At 44.4% G+C, this 22,621-nt stretch overlaps 1 protein-coding gene across 8 annotated transcripts in view; it reads left to right on the top strand.

Moving 5' to 3' along the window:
• Positions 1–22,621, top strand: part of ZNF827 (zinc finger protein 827) — a 186,736-nt gene that overhangs the window by 80,371 nt on the left and 83,744 nt on the right. For all 8 annotated transcript variants that reach the window (XM_043902546.1, XM_043902547.1, XM_043902549.1 and 5 more), the window contains exons 6-7: positions 19,195–19,434; positions 21,861–21,915. In XM_043902546.1, the coding sequence (XP_043758481.1) occupies positions 19,195–19,434; positions 21,861–21,915 (295 nt within the window). The remainder of the gene's footprint in view (positions 1–19,194; positions 19,435–21,860; positions 21,916–22,621) is intronic.

Genomic DNA, 22,621 nt, shown 5'->3' with positions numbered 1-22,621 from the left:
TTCTCCAGGGGATCTTCCCAACCCAGGGATCGAACCCGGGTCTCCTGCACTGCAGGCAGATTCTTTACCGACTGAGCTACAAGGGAAGCCCATATAAAGACTATGAAACCTAATTTATTGAATAAATAGCTCCACAGTGGGGTTGACCTCTGTGATTTCTGTATTTGCTATAACATTCTGTACTTCAGCTGATAGCAAGGAATATTTATATGTCAGCTTTGTTTTTTTAATTTTTATTGGAATATAGTCGGTTTACAATGTTGTGTTAGTTTCAGGTATACGGCAAAGTGTATCAGTTATACATATTCATGTATCCACTCTTTAAGATTCTTTTCCCATAAAGGTTATTACAGGGTATTGAATAGAGTTCCTTGTGCTATGCAGTAGGTCCTTCTAGTTATCTGTTTTCTATATAGTAGTATATACATGTCAGTCCCAATCTGCCAGTTTATCCCTTCCCCCTGCTTTCCCCTTGGTAACCATATGTGTGTTTTCTACACCTGTAATTCTGTTTGTTTTGTAGATAAGTTCATTGTACTCCTTTTTTTAGAGTTCACATATAAGTGATAGCATACATTTGCCTTTCTCTGTCAGCTTTTTAAATGACTTTCAATAAATATAACCAACAGTGGTCTTACCACTAATGAGGTCACTCTGTCATTGCCATATATGTATCCTAAGCAACTCTCAGGATATATGTATGTGTGTGTATACATAAGACATATACACAGAAAACCCATAACTGGGGAAGTTAGATCTTAAATAAGGAATTAGAATGTTTTTTTAAGCACTTGAAAACTCAGTGAGAATTGCACTCCAAGTGCCAAAACTCTCTCTTATACAAACAGGGAATAGGTTGCTTTAATAAGATAAAAATGTGACCTGTTTATGTACCCAGAGAATTCCTTTCTTGAAGGTCTAGATCTTGTTAAGCTCAAAGGATGTACCTTGGTGTTATTTACCTGGCTGCTTAAACAAGACAGACTGGGAAAGAGCTTCGTGCAGTTCTGGGAGGGCTAGAAGACGGAACTTCTTTTTCCCTTAAGGTCCTCATCCCTTGGCCGTCCTTTAGCTTTCTTGTCCCAGCTCCCTCACTCCCACACTGAGACCCAGGCCTCCGAAAGGCTGGACTCAAAAGGGCTTTATTATCATCTCCCTGGTGCAGAGCTCATTTGTTAATATAGCTATGAACATTTGTATTGGCCTGTGTTCCAGAAATCGGGCAAAAGCTCGGAAGGGAATGTCATGGGCTCTACCTTCATTACAGATTCCTTTTCTGTTTGGCCAGATTGGGTGAGAGAGGGCCTCGGGGCAGGAGGTGCCAGGTGGAGTCGGGACTGGTGAAGGGGTTCCAGGTCCCTTCCAATACTGAGCAAAAGAATTGCGAATGGCACCTAGGAAACGTGTTCACTGCTGGCGTGCCTGTCTCTCTTGTATTCCCGCGTTGATTTCTGTTTTTTGATAGAAATACAGAACCATTTCTGCAGACATTATTTTATCCAGGACACAAACAGTGGCACGAGAGGCCTTGAGTAAATAGTATTTGATGGTGACGACTCTAAGAGGAAGCTTTACTTTCTTAGGGAGCCGACTGCAAATATTTAAGTAACCAGTCAAACATTCTGTTCTATTTTTCACTCACAGGACAGATTTCCCTGCCAGGTAGAAACGGTGTGTCTCGTCCATGCCTTAGAATCTCTTACACCACCCTAGCGTCTTCCGGCTCCTCCCTTCAGACGTTCTAGTGCGGTGTTAGCGCAGCCGTGGTCTTGTGAGGCAGAGCATAGCCGTTATTTTCCTCAATGAGAGCTCTAAAACATTCTCATTCCATGATGGTTTTTCTTCTTGTTGCCATATTAACCTTTCGCTTTTAACTTATTCATGTCACAGAAGGGGAACGTTTGCATGTATAATTAAACCCCATGTCCTCTGTGCCCATGTGGGCACAGGCTGGGATCCCAGACCGACCTCTGGAGAAGAGACTCCTCTGTTTGCTGCCAAGTGGCCACATCCCACTGGGCTGGGGCTCAATAGGGGTGGTGGTACCCGGGCCGGTCCACACACAGAACACCGAAGGTATACACAGGGTGAGAGCGATGGCGGCTGTTTCCTCTGAGCAGGGGAGTGTCCGTGTCGGCCCAAGAAGGGAACGCTGTCCTGAAGAGAACTATTTCTGCCTTATAACTTCTGTCACTCTTCTAGGAAGGCGAAGGCTTGGAGAGTGGTTATCTTCTCATTATCAAAGTGTGAGGACCTAGCACACGCTCAGTCTTCTTCCTAATAAGTCTTCTGTTTACACGTGTATATATTTTGGGAAGATCCCCTGGAGAAGGGAATGGCTACCCACTCCAGTATTCTTGCCTCGGAAATCCTGGACGGAGGAGCCTGGCGGGCTACAGTCCTCGGGGTCGCAAAGAGTAGGACACGACAGAGCGACAGATACTTTGACTTTGTATGTTTTCCCCATATGTAGGCTGTCTTGAGTTTGTGCTGTGCGTTGGTTTACTTCCTATTTTCTTAGTGTGGGCCAGCAGCTGGATTCAAGCCTATTTCCTGGTTTCCCATTGTTGCCACAGCTGGAGAAGTGGGGGCAATGACCAGACATACCTGTGACCTGCCACCATTTATCATAATCTCAAAATCGAGTGGTGAGCCTCACTGTTTAAAAGAATACGTCACGAACTTCTTTCCTTATTCCTCCTGCTGCCGGTCTTAACCCTGTAAACCCACCTAAACACACACACACACACACACACACACACACACACACACACTTCCCTCCTGTTGCTGCCAAGATTTTTCCTGCCCTTTTGGAGTCACAGCCATCAGGACAGCCTTCCTGGAAGTTCCTGTGATCCATGTCCGTGTTGCCAAAGGCAAACGTAATAGCCTTCTGGTTGAGAGGAAGAGAGACCCTTAGCAAAGCTGAAGCCTTAATGGGACTAAAGGGGAAATGGCAGTGATCTGTGGGACTTATCTTGGGAGCAGAATCATTGTGCCTCCCTCCACATTTAAATATTGGTAGGAGGGACTTCCCTGGTAGTCCAGTGGTTAAGACTCCACACTTACAAAGCAGGGGTCGCAGTTCAATCCCTGATCAGGGAATTAAGATCGTGCAGCATGGCTGAAAAATTTAAAAATGTAAATATTGGTAGTAGTCTTTACTTGGGATTCACCAGTGCCTTTGTAGCCAAGCTACTGGGTGATATGTAGGTAATATTTTTTGCACTTTTTTAAAAGCTGTGGAATAAAGAAAAGTGGGGATTGGGATAATTTAAATGAGATGAATGGTTGTCTCCTTTCAACCACTTGTGCTAAAACCTTTCAAACCCTGCTTATCCTACCCTGATACTGTTTAAGGGCGTCCCTGGTGGCTCAGATGGTAAGAGTCCACCTGCAATGCAGGAGACCTGGGCCCGACCCCTGGGTCGGGAAGCTCCCCTGGAGAAGGGACTGACAAGCCACTCCAGCATTCTTGCCTGGAGAGTCCCATGGACGGAGGAGCTTGGCGGGCTGCAGACCACGGGGTCACAAAGGGGCGACATTACCGGGTGACTGAGCATGCACAGCTTGCACATACAATACAGTTTAAAAGAGTTTCTCCTAAAATGCTCACAGCAGAAGGCTGGGACGACTCCTTCTCCATTTTCTTGAAGACCCTGAGGCTGAAGTCCTCACCCCGTGTGTAACGGGGCCAGCGCAAGCAGGAGGGCCAAGTTCTCAGTCGAGCGTCCCCGCTCCTCATCCTGCTGCCCCAGTGTACTGGGTCACTCTTCACCACCTGTGCTAGAGAGGACGCGGGAACAGAGAGAGGAAGGGACATTAAGATGAGTCACTCAGGCTACTTGCAAGTAGGTTTGCTTTTAAAACATGTGGGAAAGAATGTTGAAAACCAGCCAGAATGCATTGGGAGACTATCCATGCACCAGCGTCTCCTAGAAGTATGGGGAATTAGAGCCCAGAGGGACGCAGAGGCTCACCTGTCCTCAGCTGTGAAGGCTTTGATTTTTGGCAAAAGTTCGTCAAGTTTTCTTGGAGGATTCAACGAATCCTATACTTTAGCTCTTCTCTACTTCTCATCACAGCTTTCTATCTCTTCTTACAGTGTTCTTTGTTTTCTTTCCCTTATTCATTCACTCAGCACTATTTATTGAGCCCTTACTAATTTCCAATTTAATTACTGATTTAATTGAGCCAAAGAATTAATGCTTTTGAATTGCGGTGTTGGAGAAGACTCTTGAGAGTCCCTTGGACTGCAAGGAGATCCAACCAGTCCCTTGGACTGCAAAGGAGATCAGTCCTGGGTGTTCATTGGAAGGACTGATGCTGAAGCTGAAACTCCAGTACTTTGGCCACCTGATGTGAAGAGTTGACTCATTGGAAAAGACCCTGATGCTGGGAAAGATTGGGGGCAGGAGGAGAAGGGGACGACAGAGGATGAGATGGTTGGATGGCATCACCGACTCAATGGACATGGGTTTGGGTAAACTCTGGGAGTTGGTGATGGACAGGGAGGCCTGGCATGCTGCGGTTCATGGGATCGCAAAGAGTCATACATGACTGAGAGACTGAACTGAACTGAGCTACTAATTCCCAAGCCCCTTTTGGTCACTAGGGCTACCAAGGTGGACAAGACAGTGTCCTTTCCTGTGTGACCCTGTTTTCTCTTCCCATCTCATCCCCCTGCTCGTGCTCACGCTGGGTTCCAGTTATTATGTTGTCATGCTGTGTTCTGCTTTCTGCATCATCTCACCCAGCCCTTCCCTGCCTTCTGGAAATAGTGACCGATGGAAGAGAAGCCGTCAGGGCTTCTCAACAGAGATATCCTTGGGACACGATTCAGTAATATTTAGCACCACCTAAGAAAAGCATTTTAAACTTGTCTGCATATACTAAAGCCCTTTTACCATCTGTTAGTGGAAAATATTTAAAAGTTTGGTAAAACTCTTAAGTGATTGAAATAAAACCCTTGGTGTGCTCCTTCCTCTCGTTGGGCATTAAGGGCTCACTCTGCTTTGTCTTCCTCATTGAGGGTCAGGCAATGGCCAACCCATCACCAGGCAGAGATGGACCTTGCTTTTAGGTCTTTTTTTTTATATATGTCAGCAGGACTTCTGAATCTTTCAGGAGTTCTGTTTAAAATCTACTTGTGCGTCCCCCCTACAACCCCATCCTTCCTGCATTCAGGTTCATAGAAGGGTATACAGAGGCCTATTAATCACAACAGATGAGGTGGACAGGACTTAGATTTATTAAGTGGCAAAGAATAATGATGTTAAACCGCTTTAGGTTTAGATCAGATACTTGAATTGACCCTTTTTTCTATTTTTTTTTAAATGTGAGACAAGAAAAGTATATTCTGGACATTAGATGAAAAATAGGTTAATTTTTTAAAAATGAGATCATTTGGAATGGTACCAAATGGCAGACATACAGTTTAAATGCACCTCTTTAGCTAATTTCTCGTGAAATCATCAAATGAAAACAAGATGATTGGGAGAGGTTTTACATTAACACCGGGACACTCAGAGTTCAACCGATAATGACTGGCCCCCTCTACAGCCTCTGCTGGCCAGAGAAGCTCATCTCCCGGAGCCCTCGGTGACTCAGAGTTTAATTCTTATCCTCTGGATAGAAGTGAAATCGAATGCAGCACTTGTGTGTGATGCTCGTATTCTGACTTGTGATCATCCACCACGTGGCCGGTCTGAGGGACCTTCCTCTGTGTCAGGGAGCCCCCTACATAGTTTAACCCTGAGCAGTGTCAGGCTCTGAAGCGAGTTCAGAATTTGTGCTGCTGCTCTGAGCCTGGTTTTGTGGCTGGAAACATGGGCAAATGCCCAGCTGAGTTATCTCGGGCAAGAACCTCTTGCATTACTTACTGATGTCAGGGAGGCAAAAACTAATTGAAGAATGCTTGGAAGAATAAAGTTCAAGTGTACTTTGCTCTGATGAAAAAGGATATGTTTCTTGGATCCCTGAAAGGGAACTTCCAGGTCTCATTTCACTCTTTATGATCTTTAAAGTTTGGGTTCTGTTCTTTTTTAGGGCATGTTTTTCCTTGCAGATTCAGAACAACTAATAAAATGAAACACTGGGTGCTCCTTATGGTGTCTTTCTGAGTTGACCTCCTACTTAGCCCTGTCCACCTAACTGTGAATTCTAGTGTCCATAGCTCACTCTTCGGACATTCATTCATTCTCCTTCCTAAGTTGCTAAGTAGTACATGATAGAGAGGGGAAATGCAACTTCACTTGTGGTTTTGGTGGTCCAATTCAAAGGGCCAATTCTGATCAAATATTTGAAGTTTTTATAGGAATAAAACATGTGGAGGGGGGGCGGGCATGTGAGAGAGAGAGAGAGAAGGAAGAGGGCATACCGAAAACCTAACCCCATAACTTTAAACATGATTCTCCTAGTGTTTAGATTCTTGTGCGTCTTTTTCACCTGGAAAAGATGGTCTAATTTTTTTTTGGACATGGACCATTTTTAAACTCTTTATTAACTGTTGCACCATTGTTTCTGTTTTATGTTTTGGTTTTTTTTTGGCTGTACAGCACATGAGATCTTAGCTCCCTGACCAGGGATTGAACCCGAACCCCCTGCATTGGAAGGCAAAGTCACTGGACTGGCAGGGAAGTCCCAGTCTCATTTAATTAGTCAGTTAATTGTCTGATGAATTATTTAAAGGTGTGCCCAGCTTTGTGTTTCTTCTTCATGGATACTGGCTTGCTCTCGTGATTTGCTGAGGTACTCCTGTGCAGTTCTGGGTGGGAGGTGTGTGTGTGTGAGTGAGTGTGTGCGCACCGGAGGTCATTGTAAGGCTCTTCTATTGAAAAATGCTATTTTTTTCCTTTTTTTAATTGAGGGGGGGAAATTCAATTCCCTACCTTACACCATTTGTCTGCCCTGCCCTCAGCTGTGCCTGTTACCCTCAAGTCCAGAGACCGTGCATGTTATCCATTCCAGAGAAGAAGTCTCCTATTCTGCTGTTCCAGGAAGAGGCAGTGGAATGCTGTTCTCGAAGGTTCTTGTGTATTAGGAGAACTAGAGAAAAAATGCTGCACCACTGTTTCCCTTCGTGGAGAGCATTTCTTCTCTTTTTCCTTGGGAAGAGATGATTGGTACATCCAGTAGGGACAGTAGGAGCCTGAATTTCCTCTCCTGGGATGTGGAAGCTGCCATGGGTAAGCCCCGGGCTTGAGTTTTGTTCCTCAGAGCAGGACTAGGGAGCTTTTACCCAACTGAGGACCACTGTGGAGACACATGAAGTTTCTTATTTTTTTAATTGATGTATAGTTGGTTTACAGTACTGTGTTAATTTCTGCTGAACACCAAAGTGATTCAGTTATACATGTATATATATGCATTCTTTTTTTATATTCTTTTCCATCATGGTTTATCATTGCATGTTGAATATAGTTCTCTGTGCTATACGGTAGGACCTTGTTGTGTATCCTTTCTATATATGAAAGCTTACATCTGCGAACCCCAGCCTCCCCCTCATCCCTCCCCCTTGACAGCCTCCAGTCTGTTCTCTGTGTCCATGGTTCTGTTCCGTAGGTTCATATGTGTCACATTTTAGACTCCACATACAAGTGATATCAGAGGATATTTGGACTTCTCTGTCTGACTTACTTCACTTAGTATGATAATCTCTAGGTCTATCCATGTTGCTGCAAATGGCATTATTTCATTCTCTTTAATGCCTGAGTCATATTCCACCATGTATGTCTGTATGTATGTATGTATGTTTGTGTGTGTCTGTGTGTGTGTATATATATGTGGGCTTCCCTTGTGGCTCAGCTGGTGAAGAATCTGCCTGCAGTGTGGGAGACCTGGGTTGGATCCCTGGGTTGGGAAGATCCCTTAGAGAAGGGAATGGCTACCCACTCAACTATTCTGGCCTGGAGAATTCCATGGACTGTATAGTCCATGGGGCCTCAAAGAGTCAGACATGACTAAGCAACTTTAACATATATATGTGTGTGTGTGTGTGTGTGTGTGTGTGTGTATTTAAACATTTATATTTATGCTGCTAAGTCACTTCAGTCGTGTCCGACTCCGTGTGACCCCATCCCTGGGATTCTCCAGGCAAGAACACTGGAGTGGGTTGCCATTTCCTTCTCCAGTGCATAAAAGTGAAAAGTGAAAGTGAACTCGCTCAATCATGTCCCACTCTTCGCGACCCCATGGACTGCAGCCTACCAGGCTCTGGAGTGGGGTGCCATTGCCTTCTCTAGTTTATATTTATACTATAATATAAATATATTATATTTATATTTTTCTGACTCTTTTGCAACCTCATGGATTGTAGCCCACCAGGCTCTTCTGCCCATGGAATTTCCCAGGCAAGAATACTGGAATGGGTTGCCCTTTCCTTCTCCAGGGGATCTTCCCGACCCAGGGATCAAACCTGCATCTCCTGCACTGGCATGTAGACTCTTTACCACCGAGCCACTTAGAAAGCCCATATGTACATGCTGCATCTCCTCTATCCATTCATCTGTTGATGGATGTGTAGGGTGGACAAGTTCTGTTCTTACTGCATGGATTAGAAACAGGAGAGACGGTGCCTCTGTGTGCTTTTCACTTGAACTGAATATCATCACTTCCCAGCATCCTAACTGGATTATGGGTTAAGGAGTAGATAGAATATCTGATTTTGTTGTTTATCTTTGTACCACGGAGAGATGATTTGGCCAGTGTTACTTGGATCCCAGGTTTTTGAATCTGAGGAGTGAAGGGAAGAGGGTGGGGGGAGTCTTCCCATCCGCCCCCTCCCCTCCCCTTCTCCACTTCGTACTGTTGGTTTCAGGGCCACTTGGGGCTGGATTTGAATGTGATTCGGCTCTACCTAAAGTGCATCACTTGAATGCAGTGAGAGCTGTCACCCACGCTTCTAAAGTTTTAAGCAATAAAGCTGACACCTCCAGGAATCAGTTCATACATACCTGGACTGCATTTTTGTGCCCAGCCCAGAACTTTCTGAGAATGGCAAGTTGAAGACAAAAGATTTTCAATTCATCTGATTGACAGGGGTATCACTCTAGAAAGTGGAATGTTTCCATGTGGAGTCATTGGTGTTGCTTCTAGAGACTCTTTTAAGCGTCTGGTTATTCAAAAACACTCGCTCAGGATCACGATGGCAGTCCAAAGACAGCACGGCCAATTAGTGCTGTTTATTTCGGTGCCACTGCCAGTGCTGGGCCCTTCTGTATTTCAAGTTCATGGCATGTGTGAGTGTCCACAGCAGACCGAGGAGTCAGGGAAGGGAGAAGCATTGCACACCTACTGTGTGCTCTGCCTTAAGTGATGCATGTGACAAACAGATATTAATCCAATATCTTCAAAGTCCTGGGAATGAAAGGGGAATCAGAACCAAGCCCTTGCCAAGCATTCAGTCCACAGGGGAAACAAATCTGTAAATAATAAAACGTTAGCAAGGTCTGAACCGTCTAGAGGTAGGAGAGAGGAGGGAAGGGTGCCATCTGATGGAGATAAAGGAAAGCCTCATAGAGGGATGTCTAAGTCATTTTGAAACCTGCCTAGGTTATTATCGAGAGAAGGGAATAAGGTGAGGGACCCCAGGCAGCACTAGTGGTAAAGAACCCACCTGCCAGTGCAGGAGATGCAAGAGACGGGGGTTTCGATCTCTGGGTTGGGAAGATTCTCTAGAGTAGGAAGTGGCAACCCACTCCAGTATTCTTGGAGAATTCCATGGACAGAGGAGCCTGGCGGGCTACCATCCATGGGGTCACAAAGAATCAGTTGGACACAACCAAGCAGCTGAGCACAAGGTGAGGAATGGTGGGGTGTGTTTGGGCAGGTGGCGGATTTCAGTACTGCAGGGAGAGTGGAACTGAGGGTTTATATGGGGCAGACACTAGGGAAAGGAATCCTTGTAAGGGTGTGGATGCCCAAAGGCAGGAGTGGGCAGCGCCTCTGCACTACCCCCATCACCACCTTCCCCCACTGACCTTCTGTGCGCATGGCCATTGTGCTGGACCCCGCCCTCTCCACCTCTTCTCCCCCTTCTTTTCTTCCTCCTCCTCTGTAGGAGTGGACAGGAACAGTTCTTCCCCATCCTCGACTCTCTACCTACCCTCCCTTTCTGATCTCACACTAGCCCCTTGGATTCAGATGACTTCCCGTCTGTCTATTCTCTTACTGCCTCTAAGCCATCACGACCTCCTCTTCTTGTGGGAATCACAGATACTTAGCCAACATAGAGCTGAAAATCTCCCTTCATATTTCTCCCCAACCCAACTTTCCTTATTCTTGTTTATGTGTGAAGAAGAATGTGGTGAAATTTGCTCAGTCGTGTCCAACTCTTTGTGACCCCATGGACTATAGAGTCCATGGAATTCTCCAGTCCAGAATACTGGAGTGGGTAGCCTTTTCCTTCTCCAGGAGATTTTTCCCAACCCAGGGATCGAATCCAGGTCTCCCGCATTGCAGGCGGATTCTTTACAAGCTGCACCATAAGGGAAGCCCATTCTTATTCATAGCATTTTCCAAATTTCAGAGGCTTAAGAGTCATAGAATTGTTCCTTTTAAAAATTTCACCTCCTGCTTATCCAGACCATACACCAGGTTTCTTCACAATTACTGTCACACTGGTGTCTTCATTCTTGATTCAGACTCCACCAGCAGTGCCTCAGCATTCAGCCTCTGGAATATCTTGGGAGTCTTTTCTCCCCTTATGAACAGCAGTTCAGGCTCTCATCATCTCCTTGCTTGGATTGCTGTTAATACAGAAAGTCCCCACCCACTCCCCATTTCCATTTCTGCCAGTCCCTTCCTCCTGTAGAAGCATCCCTGCCTGATTGCCCTTCGAAATGTAATCTGATCATGCTGCTTCTCCAAGCAAACCCCCGCTAAAGGCTGGCTCCTCACAGGATCCCCATTTAGGACAGGCTTCGAGGTTCAGCCTTTAAGATTGCATGTTCTGCTCTGACCTGCCCCCTCCAGTGTGATTTCTCTGGAATATAACCTGATGCTCTTTGCTAAACAGGATGTTAAGATAGAAGGTCTGGCTTCAGCAACAAGGTTAGCGCATGAAGAATTTTTTAAAAATGTGAAAACTCCTGACCTCGAGTCAGAAAGTAGAATGATGGTTGCCAGAGGCTGAGGGGAGGGAAAGATGGAGAATTAGTGTTTTATGGGTAAAGTTTCCCGGGGGAGATGAAAAAATTCTGGAGCTGGGTGATGGTGATGGCACAGCAGTGTGAAGGTACTTACTGCCACTGAATGGTGTGCTTGAAAATAGTTACAACGATCCATTTATGTTACATGTATTTTACACACACACACACACACACACGCCTTGTCCTTCTTAGCCAAATGGAGAGAGTATAAAAGTGAGAGGTCATTGAAGGTTGGGGCGAGGGGATTTTGTGGAGAACGGGGCTGTGATTCCCCCACTGTAGGGTAATGTGGACAGGAGGAGGGGTTCCAGCCTCTCAGCTCCAATCTGAGAGGGACGTCATCTGCAGAGTCAGTCACATGTTTTCCTCAGTGGGGAGCCTCGTGGCCTGGCTCCTGACAGGGTGAGAGATGGCAAACTGCCTTGGTGTGGCTCTGCATGGGGCCTGAACTCACTCTCTTTGATCAAATGAAGAGGCAGGTGTTTCCCATGGCCCCAGCATGGACCAGATTCCCACAGAAGGGTCAACAGGGATGTTATCAAAAATGCTGTCTAGGAGCTGCCTAGAGACTTGATGGGTACCCTTGCCCACTCGTGAGATTAGAGGCCTGCAGGGGTGTCCCCAGGGGCAGTGGGGGAAATCAGTGAGCCCAGGCTAGAAGGGCATTCAGCCAGGTAAAGGCAAATGCTGGGGATAATCACCACCAAGTCAGAGGTCTCAGAAGACCCCAAGGGCAAATCCCATGGGAAAGATGTATGCCGACCTAAAGAGGGTGAAACCATTCTAGAACAGGTCAGCGAGCTTTCCTCCTCTCTTCTCTCCTCCCAACCACCTCCCCGCTTCTCTGATTCTGGGGTCTGGAAGAACAGCTAGTGTGATCAGGAGAAGGCAACACGACAGGGAGTGGGAGCCGACCCCACCACTTCCCCCATCTCGGACATCCTGGGGACCCTTCCAGGGAGGAGCAGGGATCGCCTTCATGAAAGGGCTGAGCTGTGGATTAACACATGGGGTTGAGCCTGCTGTATCCTGAAACAAGAACATTTTTTTTTTTTTTTTGCTATTTAAAGGGTTGTTAGGCCTTGCATTATCTAAGCATTACCAGGTTTTAAGCCTGCCTGAGTTTTCACCCAGGAACAAGAGAAGAACATTTTCCTGCCAGGCAGGTTTAAAGACTGGCAGACAGAGATAGAGTTGGTCTTACATTGACACCCTCCAAGTCCTGCTCAGTCAGGGAGCCAGTTGCACCTTCCAGCTTTGATGCTCCAGACAGACAGACAGTGTGATATTCCCTGGATGCTCCTGGTCGAGTACAATTCCACTTCTGTGCTTTGGTTTCTGATCTTCCACGACTCCTCTTCCCACCCTACATTTGAATTTTACTTCTTGTATGAGAGGGCTGTTGATACTTGTCTGATCATCCGTCCATTTGGATTTAAACTGCTTGAGGGCAAGAACCTCATCTTATTTACCTCTGAATACCATGAATCAGCCATTATGGTTCTGAGTACATGGCAGATGTTTAAAAAAAAAGATTATAGAATGACTGAGTGACTGATGAATGAAATAACCCAGTTTGATAGCTAATATATACTTGTGTTTATGAAGGTGGGAAAGAAAACAGTGTTACAGCATTCCCATTGCTTTTTTCTCCTCTGTTGCCAAGCAGGGTTTGAATGCGGTTTGTTGGAGTCACAAACAACTCTTCTGATGCTTCCAGGCGTGCACACTGTTCTGTGTACCTCTAAAGAGGAAGTAGCAGCTTTGTACCGGTGCATGTAATTGTTTTCAATTAAAAAAAATAAAAAACTACACGACATGACAAGATACTTATATTCATCATAGAAAATTACAAAATACAAATAAGCATTGCAGTAAAGAGTCACCCGCAATCCATCTCTCAGGCATCACCTACTTTTGACACTCTCCCATCTCTTCCCATATGCTGAGTTCTCTGTTGAAATATCAGTAGAGACCACTGAAGTCAAATTAATATTTGTCTTATCATTTTAGGAAGAGATTCCAGAGGAATCGAAAATGTGTGTGAAGGGGGCAGATGTCGGGAAAGAGTAGAATCCTGGATGTGTAGACATGTCCCTGGGTGGGGATGTCAAAGCTTAGAGTGCGTGAAGTGATGAATTCAACGGTTGTTGTGTTAGAATGCTGCTGCTGTTAGTCTCTCAGCCGTGTCCGACTCTTTGCGACTCCATGGACTGTAGCCCGCCAGGCTCCTCTGTCCATGGGTTTCCCAGGCAGGAGCACTGGAGTGGGTTGCCAGGCCCTCCTCCAGGGCATCTTCCCAAGCCAGGGATCAAACCCGCATCTCCTGCTTGGCAGGCGGATTCCTTACCAGCGAGCCACCTGGGAAGCCCTCTATCAGGATGCTCCACACAAAAGAGAGCGAGCTGCGGACCAAGAAAGAAATGTAGCAGAAACTTTGTTCCCAAGTCAGCCTGCCTCCTGCATCCTGGGCCAGCTGGGCTGAGATACTGTTGAACCAAGCTGGAACTTAGAAGGAGCGTTCTTTCTTCTTTGCCTTGGATGCTAATTAAATGGGGTCAGAGGAGAAGGGGCAAAAACAAAGAGTATGGCAAAACTTTACAGCCATATTCTTCCATTGGGGTGATTTTGCTCCCCAGAGGACTTTGGAGATAGATGTCTGGAGTTATTTGTGGTCGTCACAATTAGGGGACTGGTGCTTCTGGTGTCTAGTGGTTAGAGACCAGAGAAGTTGCTAAACATCCTGCAGCCTCCCATAGCAGGGAAGTATCTGGCTTCAGATGTCCATAGGTTCAGAAACCCTGCTTTTTTAAAAAAGGTAAGGAAACACTTGGCAAGGATGCTAATGCATGGAAGTGTAAGGACTATAAAAATATTTATTGCATTATGTTTCACTTGCCCATTGAGCTGTCAGTGTGAAAACTTCTCAGTGAGTCTGGAGTCTGTCAGGTAGGTTACAAATGCTAAAGGTTTTTTAGCAGCCATCAGTGTTTTGGGCAGTTTTGAAAGGTCAAGAGTTGTCATAAGAAAGAAAAGAAAGCACTTCATGGAAAAATCATACTTGAAATTATCCCAAGTAGCTTTTAAAAAACTGATTTGTTAGTAACATCAAAAGTCAGATTGCTTCAGGTGACCAATGAGAAAGGAAAGAGATTGAAGGTGTTTTCCTTCTCTGTCTTTGAGTAGCTTTGAGTGACTGAAATGACCGTGGTTCCCCTCTCACCTTTTCCTCATCCTGCAGTAAATGCCACCAGTTTCAAGTAACTAAAATGTGGCCTATTATTTTGCATTAAGTTCAATAAAAACATCTGTGAAATGTATAAGTCATAATTCAGCTCCCCCCCAAAGTTGGTTTTTTAGGATATGTTCTACCCTAAAATATCCAGTGGACTTTTATTCAGTGTACGCATGTTTAAACATAAGGAAGCTTTGTGCCCAGTATGGAGAGAGAAGGAATACTATGTTAATTTCATTGTTATTTCAGGTCTGTTTCAATCTGAACTACTGGGTTGTCTGAACTAGCCAAGTAATATTACCAGTTAGTAATATCATCTTTAAAATGCTTGAATTTAACAATCTGTTATTCAGAGCATCTATGAATTGTTAGGATGACTGAAGTATTTTTGATATGAAACAAAGGGCATGGAACTGGTACCTAATGGGGGAAGCAAAATTAGCTTGGGCTTCCCTGGTGGCTCAGTCGGTAAAGAATTTGCCTGTAATGCTGGAGACCTGGGGTCAATCCCTGGATTGGGAAGATCCCCTAGAGGAAGGCATGGCAACCCGCTCCAGTATTCTTGCCTGGAGAATCCCGAGGGACAGAGGAGCCTGGCAGGCTACAGTCCATGGGGTCACAAAGAGTTGGACACAATGGAGCGACTAAGCACACAGCAGAAAGTGGGCATTTTTCTTCTAAGAATTCTGCCTAAATGTCACCCAAGCTGCAGAGAAACTTCAAGAGTTACTTTAGTGTTTCAAGTAATTTTAGTGTTACTTGAAGATGTGATAGTTCCTGTGGTTAGCCATACCTTGAAGCACGGTGTTGTATTTCGGTAAATATTTTGATTCTAAATTAAATCCAGATTTAACTAATATATTATTTTTTATCTTTGTTGCATTAAAATGTTTAAAAATATGAAAAATTAAACATTTGAAAGCTGGTGGACAAAACTGATTTCATTAAATCCAGGAGTGGAAATAGGTGATTTTTAATCCAGGGGCAAAGCTGGGGAAAAGGGGGTTTAGGGGAGATAAATAATAGAGCTTCTTTCTAGCTTTGCTCTTTTTTTGTTTGTTAAGTTTCTTTCTTTCTTTCTTTCTTTTTTTTTTAAAATGAAATGAATCCCTTTCTAGCATCCCTTTGTGTTTGTCCTCGGGCCTTGGAATGACTGGCAAGGTTCAGAGACATCATTATGTACCTGTGACACTGACCCCACTGTTTATTTTCCAAATCCTGAGTAGTTTGAGGGGACACAAAGAGGGCACTGTGTGTGGTGACTGCACCTATGGGTGATCTAAGGGAAGGTCAGGATGGCTGTCAAGTCCCCAAATCCCTTAAGGGGTCAGAGGGTGCAGTCAGGACCAGAGAAAGAATCAGATGGGCCAGAAGTAAAGGCATAGAAGCCAGGCATGTAACTTGGAAAGCTTTATATTCTTCTTTTCTTTTCCTTTTTTTTTTTTTCTTTTTAGGATAATCAAATCAATGGACTTGGTTTTTATGAGCGTCACAGACATGCAAAGATAAAAGAAAAGAAAAAAAAACAGCTTGGCAGGAATGTGGGGAGAGGGATCTGAATTAAATATAACTGTAGCCTGTAGTTTAGTTGCTGACAAAAATCAGGTCGTTTTCTCTGAGAAGCATGTGTAATACGTCAGGAAGAAAAAAAGCACAATTAGCACACTTCTTACATGAAATCTTATGGGTAGCATCTTATTAATTTCGTTCCATTAAAAATACTCCTCTATCTTCTTTATTGCAAATCAATAGTCTTGCATATACTTTACTTTCACCTGCCTCATACTTGGCAAGGAGAGCCTAGCTTTCTCTGACTACCCCGCTTAGAGCAATGAGATTTCCCTGTCATATCTCCTAACTGTCCCATAGATCTGCACTTGCTTACTATTGCCTCTTACTCTTATGTCTGTCTGTCTATCTGTCTATTTATCCATCCACTGGGCTGGCCAAAATTTTCATTCCAGTTTTCCCTCAGGACCTTAAGGAAAAACACAAATGAACTTTTTGGCTAACCCAGTATGTATGTATCTATCTATCCATCCATCCATCACAGATTACCACCAACTTGGTAGCTGAAAACAACAGAAATCGGGGCCAGCAGTCTGAAATCTGAAGGTTCTAGGGGAGGATCTTTCCTCACTCCTCACTCCTTCCAAATTTCTGTTGGCTCCAGGCAGTCCTTAGCTTGTGACTGCAAAACTCTAGTCTCTCTGTTTGTCTTAGTCTGTTTGGGCTTCTGTACCAGAACATCATGGCCTGGGTAGCTTGTAAACAACAGCAGTGTACTTCTTGCAGATCTGACGTCTGGGAGGCGAGGATGAAGGTGCCAGTGTGGTCAAGTGAGCGCCTTCTTCCTGGTTCACTGTCAGGCACCCTTGCCCTGTGTCCTCACATGGAAGAAGGGGCAAGGGAGCTCTCCAGGGTTTTCTTCATAAGGGCACGAACCCAGTGCATGGGGGACAGCTCCTCATGACCTGATCACCTCCCAAAGGCCCTGCTTCCAAACACTGTCACACTGGTGACGAGGCTTCCACATGTTAATACCAGCATTCGGTCTCCAGCACAGGGTCTGTCCTCACGTGGCCTTTTCCATCCTCATCTGTGTGTGATATGGACACTTGTCATTGGATTCAGGGCCTGCCTCGGTAATCCAGTCTGTCATCTATCTATCTAGCCCTTTTGGGGTTTTTTTTAGGTTTTCCAGAATGCTTGAGTGTACAGTATACAGTAATAGCTAACAAATGTTTACTGATTTGAAAGTGTGGCCTTATTTTAAAGTGACCCAGATTAACGGCTGGGCTAATTGTCCCACCTTGTTTCCACGGTGTTCTGTCATTAACTGTAAGGAACACATGTCCATAAAGACACTCTAGCCTTCCAAAGTAAATGTGTGCTTCAACCTAGAGACCAAATGTTCAATAGCCACACCTAAAGCTAGAGCAGTCAGCAGGTTGAACTGTTATTATAACTTGTAAGATTGCTGTTTTTCTAAGTGTTAATCCTTGGGCTGCAATTAACTTCCTAGGTGGTCTTGAGGATTACTAGCTCCCAGCAAGGTGTAAATGTCGCAGTTGCATCAACCCTATTTATTTTATTAATTTAGGTGCTCTGGAAAAGAAAGAAAAATATATTGATCGGAGCTTTCGAAAGAGGGGGAGGAAATCATAGTATGAATACGCTCACTCTTACTTGCTTCACTGAAGCTGAGTGTGTTATAAATATAAAACAAGGGCAGATATTTGCCGTGTTCTCTGTACGTTCTAGAAGCAGCACGGCAGAGAAGAAATAGTGTGTGAAAGTGATCACGAGACTGTGGTCAGGAAACCTGGTTCTAGATCTGGAGACATTCAGCCTGCTTCTGCTGCCGTTCGTGTGGCCTTGAGCAGGTCACATGACCTCTCTGAGCTTCACTTTCCTACCTTTTCCAGAAGTTAGATGAGTTAAACTAGTTTTCTTTTTTTAAAAAAAATTGGAGTATAATTGCTTTGCAATATTCTGTTCATTTCTGCCGTACAACACAGTGAATCAGCTCTATGTATGCATGAACCCCCTCGCTCATGAGCCTCGCTCCTGCCCCGCCTATCCCACCCCTCAGTCATCACAGGGCACTGACCTGAGCTCCCTGTGCTACTCAGCAGCCTCCCGCTAGCTGCCTGTTTCACACTTGATAGTGTGTATGTGTCAGTGCTGCCCTCCCAGTTCACCCCACCCTCCTCTTCCCCACCTTGTGACCTCATGTCTGCTTTCTACACCTGCATCTCCACTCCTTCCCTACAGAGAGGTTCATCAGTAACATTTTTCTAGATTCCATGTATATACATTATTATATGATAACTTGCTTCTCTCTTTCTGACTTGCTTCACTCTGTATGACAGAGTTCTAGGTTCACTCCACAGCACTACAAATGACCCAATTTCATCCCTTTTTATGGCTGAGTAATATTCCATTGTGTATACATCTTCTGTATCCATTCATCTGCTGGCGGACATCTAGGTTGCTTCCATGTCCTAGCTATTAAAAATAATGCTTCACTGTGGTACATATACACAATGGAATATTACTCTGCCATTAAAAAGAATACATTTGAATCAGTTCTAATGAGATGGATAAAACTGGAGCCCATTATACAGAGTGAAGTAAGCCAGAAAGATAAACACCAATACAGTATACTAATGCATATATATGGAATTTAAAAAGATGGTAACTATAACCCTATATGCAAGACAGAAAAAGAGACACAGATGTACAGAACAGACTTTTGGACTCTATGGGAGAAGGCGAGGGTGGGATGATCTGAGAGAACAGCATCGAAACATGTATATTATCAAGTGTGAAACAGATCGCCAGTCCAGGTTGGATGCATGAGACAAGTGCTCGGGGCTGGTGCACTGGGATGACCCAGAGGGATGGGATGGGGAGGGAAGTGGGAGGGGCATTCAGGATGGGGAACACATGTAAATCCATGGCTGATTCATGTCAATGTATGGCAAAAACCACTACAATATTGTAAAGTAATTAGCCTCCAACTAATAAAAGTAAATGGGAAAAAAAAAAAAAAGAAAAGAATGCTTCAGTGAACACTGGGGTACATGTGTCTTTTTGAATTACGGTTGTCTCAGGGCATATGCCCAGGAGTAAGGATTGCTAGGTCGGTCATAAGGTTAAACTGGGAGGTTTCCAAACTTTGTTTGAAAAGCTCCGGTGCTTTCTTCTTAACCGCTCCCTTGTAGTTCTCTCTGTGATGAAAGACTGGGTTTGGTTCAGAATTAAGAAACTCTAGCATTTTTGTTCTTCACTCACCTGTTGCAGCGGAAAGCTACAAGGACACTCAGATGGTGAAGATTAAAGAGGAACCTATGGAGGTTGACATCCAGGACTCGCAGGTCTCCATCTCACCCAGCTGCAACGTTGGCTACAGCACTTTAATTGGGCGAGAGAAAACGGAACCCTTGCAGAAGCTGCCAGAAGGCAGAGTGCCCCCAGAGAGAAACCTATTCAGCCAGGACATCTCCGTGAAGATGGCTTCCGAGCTGCTTTTTCAACTGTCAGGTATGTTTTCTTGCAGGAAAAAAACAAAATGTCAATAGTTGAGACTGATTTGAGGGAAGGCCACTCTAACAAAGTAAAAAAAACACCTGCATTATAGGCTTTTTTAGACAGAAATCCATTTTGTTAGTTTAACATGGATTCTGCCACTCAAATGAACAGTCCATCAGATGTTGCCAAGTCAAACTCCTGGCAAACTTTCTTTAATAAATAGTTAAGAATCATTTGAAATTAGAACTCTATTTAGTTCCATGCAAAAGACCCCTGTTACATGGATGAAATATCTCACCTCTAGTTTTGTTTAGGCAGTTGATCTGATTAACAGCCTTTTTTTTTTTTTTTCCTAATGTGCAAAAGATTAACTTCAATTTACTCTAACAGTGGCTGAATTACCATGAATTCCAAAGTAGTGTGGTTGAAATTAATGAGATTTTACTATATCTTGCCCCTGTAAAAAAAGTCAAGGAAAGGGAAAAGTAAAAGATAAAACTGTAAGGACTCTTTCCCCAGCTATAACCTAGTAGAACATTTTCTGTAAACCAACCTTTTCTACTTTGACTACTTAGAATTCAAAGTCTAGAAGTCAGTTGCTAGCTCAGCTAAATGTCTTAATAGAATAGGTAAGGGTCCTAGAACCTAAGTTGTTCCCTTTATTACCTCTTTCAAGCAGCATCCTCTTCGTTGTTATCAAATTTAATGTGCTATTCCTGTTTGAATGTGATTGAGATGAATGAAGGAGATTCATACAAGATGCAGACTTATATAGAAATACAGATACTTTATCTTTGGTCAAGCGTTGGCCTACATACTGAAATTCAGGCATCAGTAGCGTTTGTCGCTGATATTTCATAAAGTCTGTTTTGCTGTGACTTGCAGATTTAAAACACCCATTATTTAAATGCCACATTTATTTAAATGCTAACTTTTCTCCACTAAGAAAAACCCCAGAAAAAGGAAAGAAGCTAGGATCTGCATGCCATTCTGATAGCTCATTTTCTCCTTGGCCTTGTGACACCACCCATAGCTGTGAAGTTACTGGTTGGTGCTGAAAATGATGGCTCTGGGTTCTCAAACAAGAACTGTGTTTGTGCAGAGCTCAGAGAGGTGGAAATAGTGAAGTCAGTAAACTGAATAGGCCATATAGTTCTTTGCAAGTTCCAAAGATGCTCCAAACATGCAAGATGTTTTTCTTTAAAAAAAAAAAAAAAAAAGCAAAACAGGCTGAATGCATCTCTAAAAACAATGTAATTTTGTGAGTGATTTGGCAGTTCAAATTTGCAGAGGTGAGGCCAGTATGGTTCTTTTCAAGAAGTCTCTATCTCCAGCAGTACATTATCACGGTCTTACTATCAGCTCAAAACTTGTGTCTGAGAGTTCTCACCCTGGCGCTGTCACTGAATGCCCTGGTGACCTCAAGCAAGTCATTTAGCCCCGATTTCCTGCTCTTTCAAAGAACCCTGCCTGTGAATCCAAATTCACCCTCATTGCCACTGTTGAGCGGACAGAAAGGAATCGTCCAAGCAAACATGCATGCAGCAGCCTCAGACCAGTGTTTAAAAGCATGGGAAAGATAGATAGCATTAATCTTTGTTTACATTTTCTCCCCGAATCCATGAGATTAGGGGTTTTTCACTTGCCCTGCTGTTGAAATCTGAAACCCTTGTAGAGGTGGCCAGGTTTCCTCTGGAGACTTAAAAGAAGCCATTGAGAGCTGTGACAGTCAGAAGCCTCACATTTGAACTGGTTAGAGAAGACCAGAGGTCAACTTTTGTGCTCCTGAAAGCTAATTAAATAATTTCTGACAGCTGGTAGATACAGACCTCAAGACGGAGTAAGGGAGAGTTTACCTCCCCTCGTCTAATGATATTTTTTTGTCCCCTGTGACATTTATCAGAATAAGCGCTCAATGACTCTCACTACCCAGAGGTCTTACGACTGTTTTTATAGCCTGCCTCACAAAGGGGCCTGACAATACGGAATGCTTAAAGGTTGTCATCAAAGTCAGAAGCGGAACAGTTGCAACAACTGCAGTTTTCATGCTGAATCAGAGAAAAGCAGACATTTTTCAGTTGGGGGGAAAATATAATTGAAATAACTATCTTTGTGCACATCTCTGTGTGTGTGGGGGGGGGGGTGGTATGTACATGTACTTACTGAGGCCTGATGAAAATCTGACACACGCTTGTGCGTTGTTAGTACCTCTTTCCCTTTGATTGGTTTTTAATAAACTATTTTGGTAGGTGCTGTTGACATGATTCTGTTGCCTATCTTTACCAGTAAGACAGGAAGGGTTTGAATGCTTGAAAGAGAAACCAAAAGAAAACCACAAGAGAGAAAGAGGTGTGGATGGTGTTTCTGCTTCAGCCTTAAACACACAGGTTGAGTCAGAACAACCTAAGAGATGTCTGTTTCATCCTCTCTCTTTACAGAGAAGGTGAGCAAAGAGCACACTCAGAAAGAAAACACCCTCCGGACGACCACCAGGTAAGGCCACTGTGGGGCCCCCTGGGGATGCCCTCTGTGGGGGCCATCAGGCCCGCATCACAGCTTGAACGGCGTTCCTCAAACCTTTTTCTTTCACTGGGTTCAGCAGTCACCCCCTTTTCACTGTTTTGGGGTTGAACTTTGGTTGGTGGAAACAGTAGAGAAAGCAAAGGACCCCAAGGGGAAAGACCGTTCATAGTTATTAAACATCCGAGGCTGTCACTGTGCTGCCAGTTTTCCTTATGCTATGGTTTTTTTAATTCCTTACGATGATATTGTGACATGGATATTTATTATCCTCTTGGGCAGAAGTTTCCTGACTTGAGGGTTGAAGCGGGTGGCCGGACTGTGACTGGGAGCTGGGTTTATGTCTCAGGGAAAGCCTCACTCGGTTGGTAGGCCGAGTTCAGCTGTGTTCCTCAGGAGCTTTGCAGCTGTGAGCTGATCATTTGTCACCGGGGACATCCCAACTTTTTAACTCACGGCATTGTTGGGAGCGCAAAAATGTAGAAGAAAGACAGTGCTTTCAAAACTTGCAGGAAAACTGACATCACTAACAACTGTAGGTAAGGAAGCTTCCCCATTTGCCAGAGGAGTTTTAAGAGAAGGCTAGCCAGGGGGCTGCCTGCCCATCTGCCACCCGTTCTGAGCCTTATAACCACCCAGATCTGGGCTGGCAGGCAAGTGCCAGCAAGCGCAGACCCCA

This window comes from Cervus elaphus, chromosome 5 (genome assembly GCF_910594005.1).
Source record: "Cervus elaphus chromosome 5, mCerEla1.1, whole genome shotgun sequence".
Lineage (NCBI taxonomy): Eukaryota > Metazoa > Chordata > Mammalia > Artiodactyla > Cervidae > Cervus > Cervus elaphus.
Note: the sequence above shows the minus strand (reverse complement) of the source record. Positions and strands in the feature narration are given on the sequence as shown.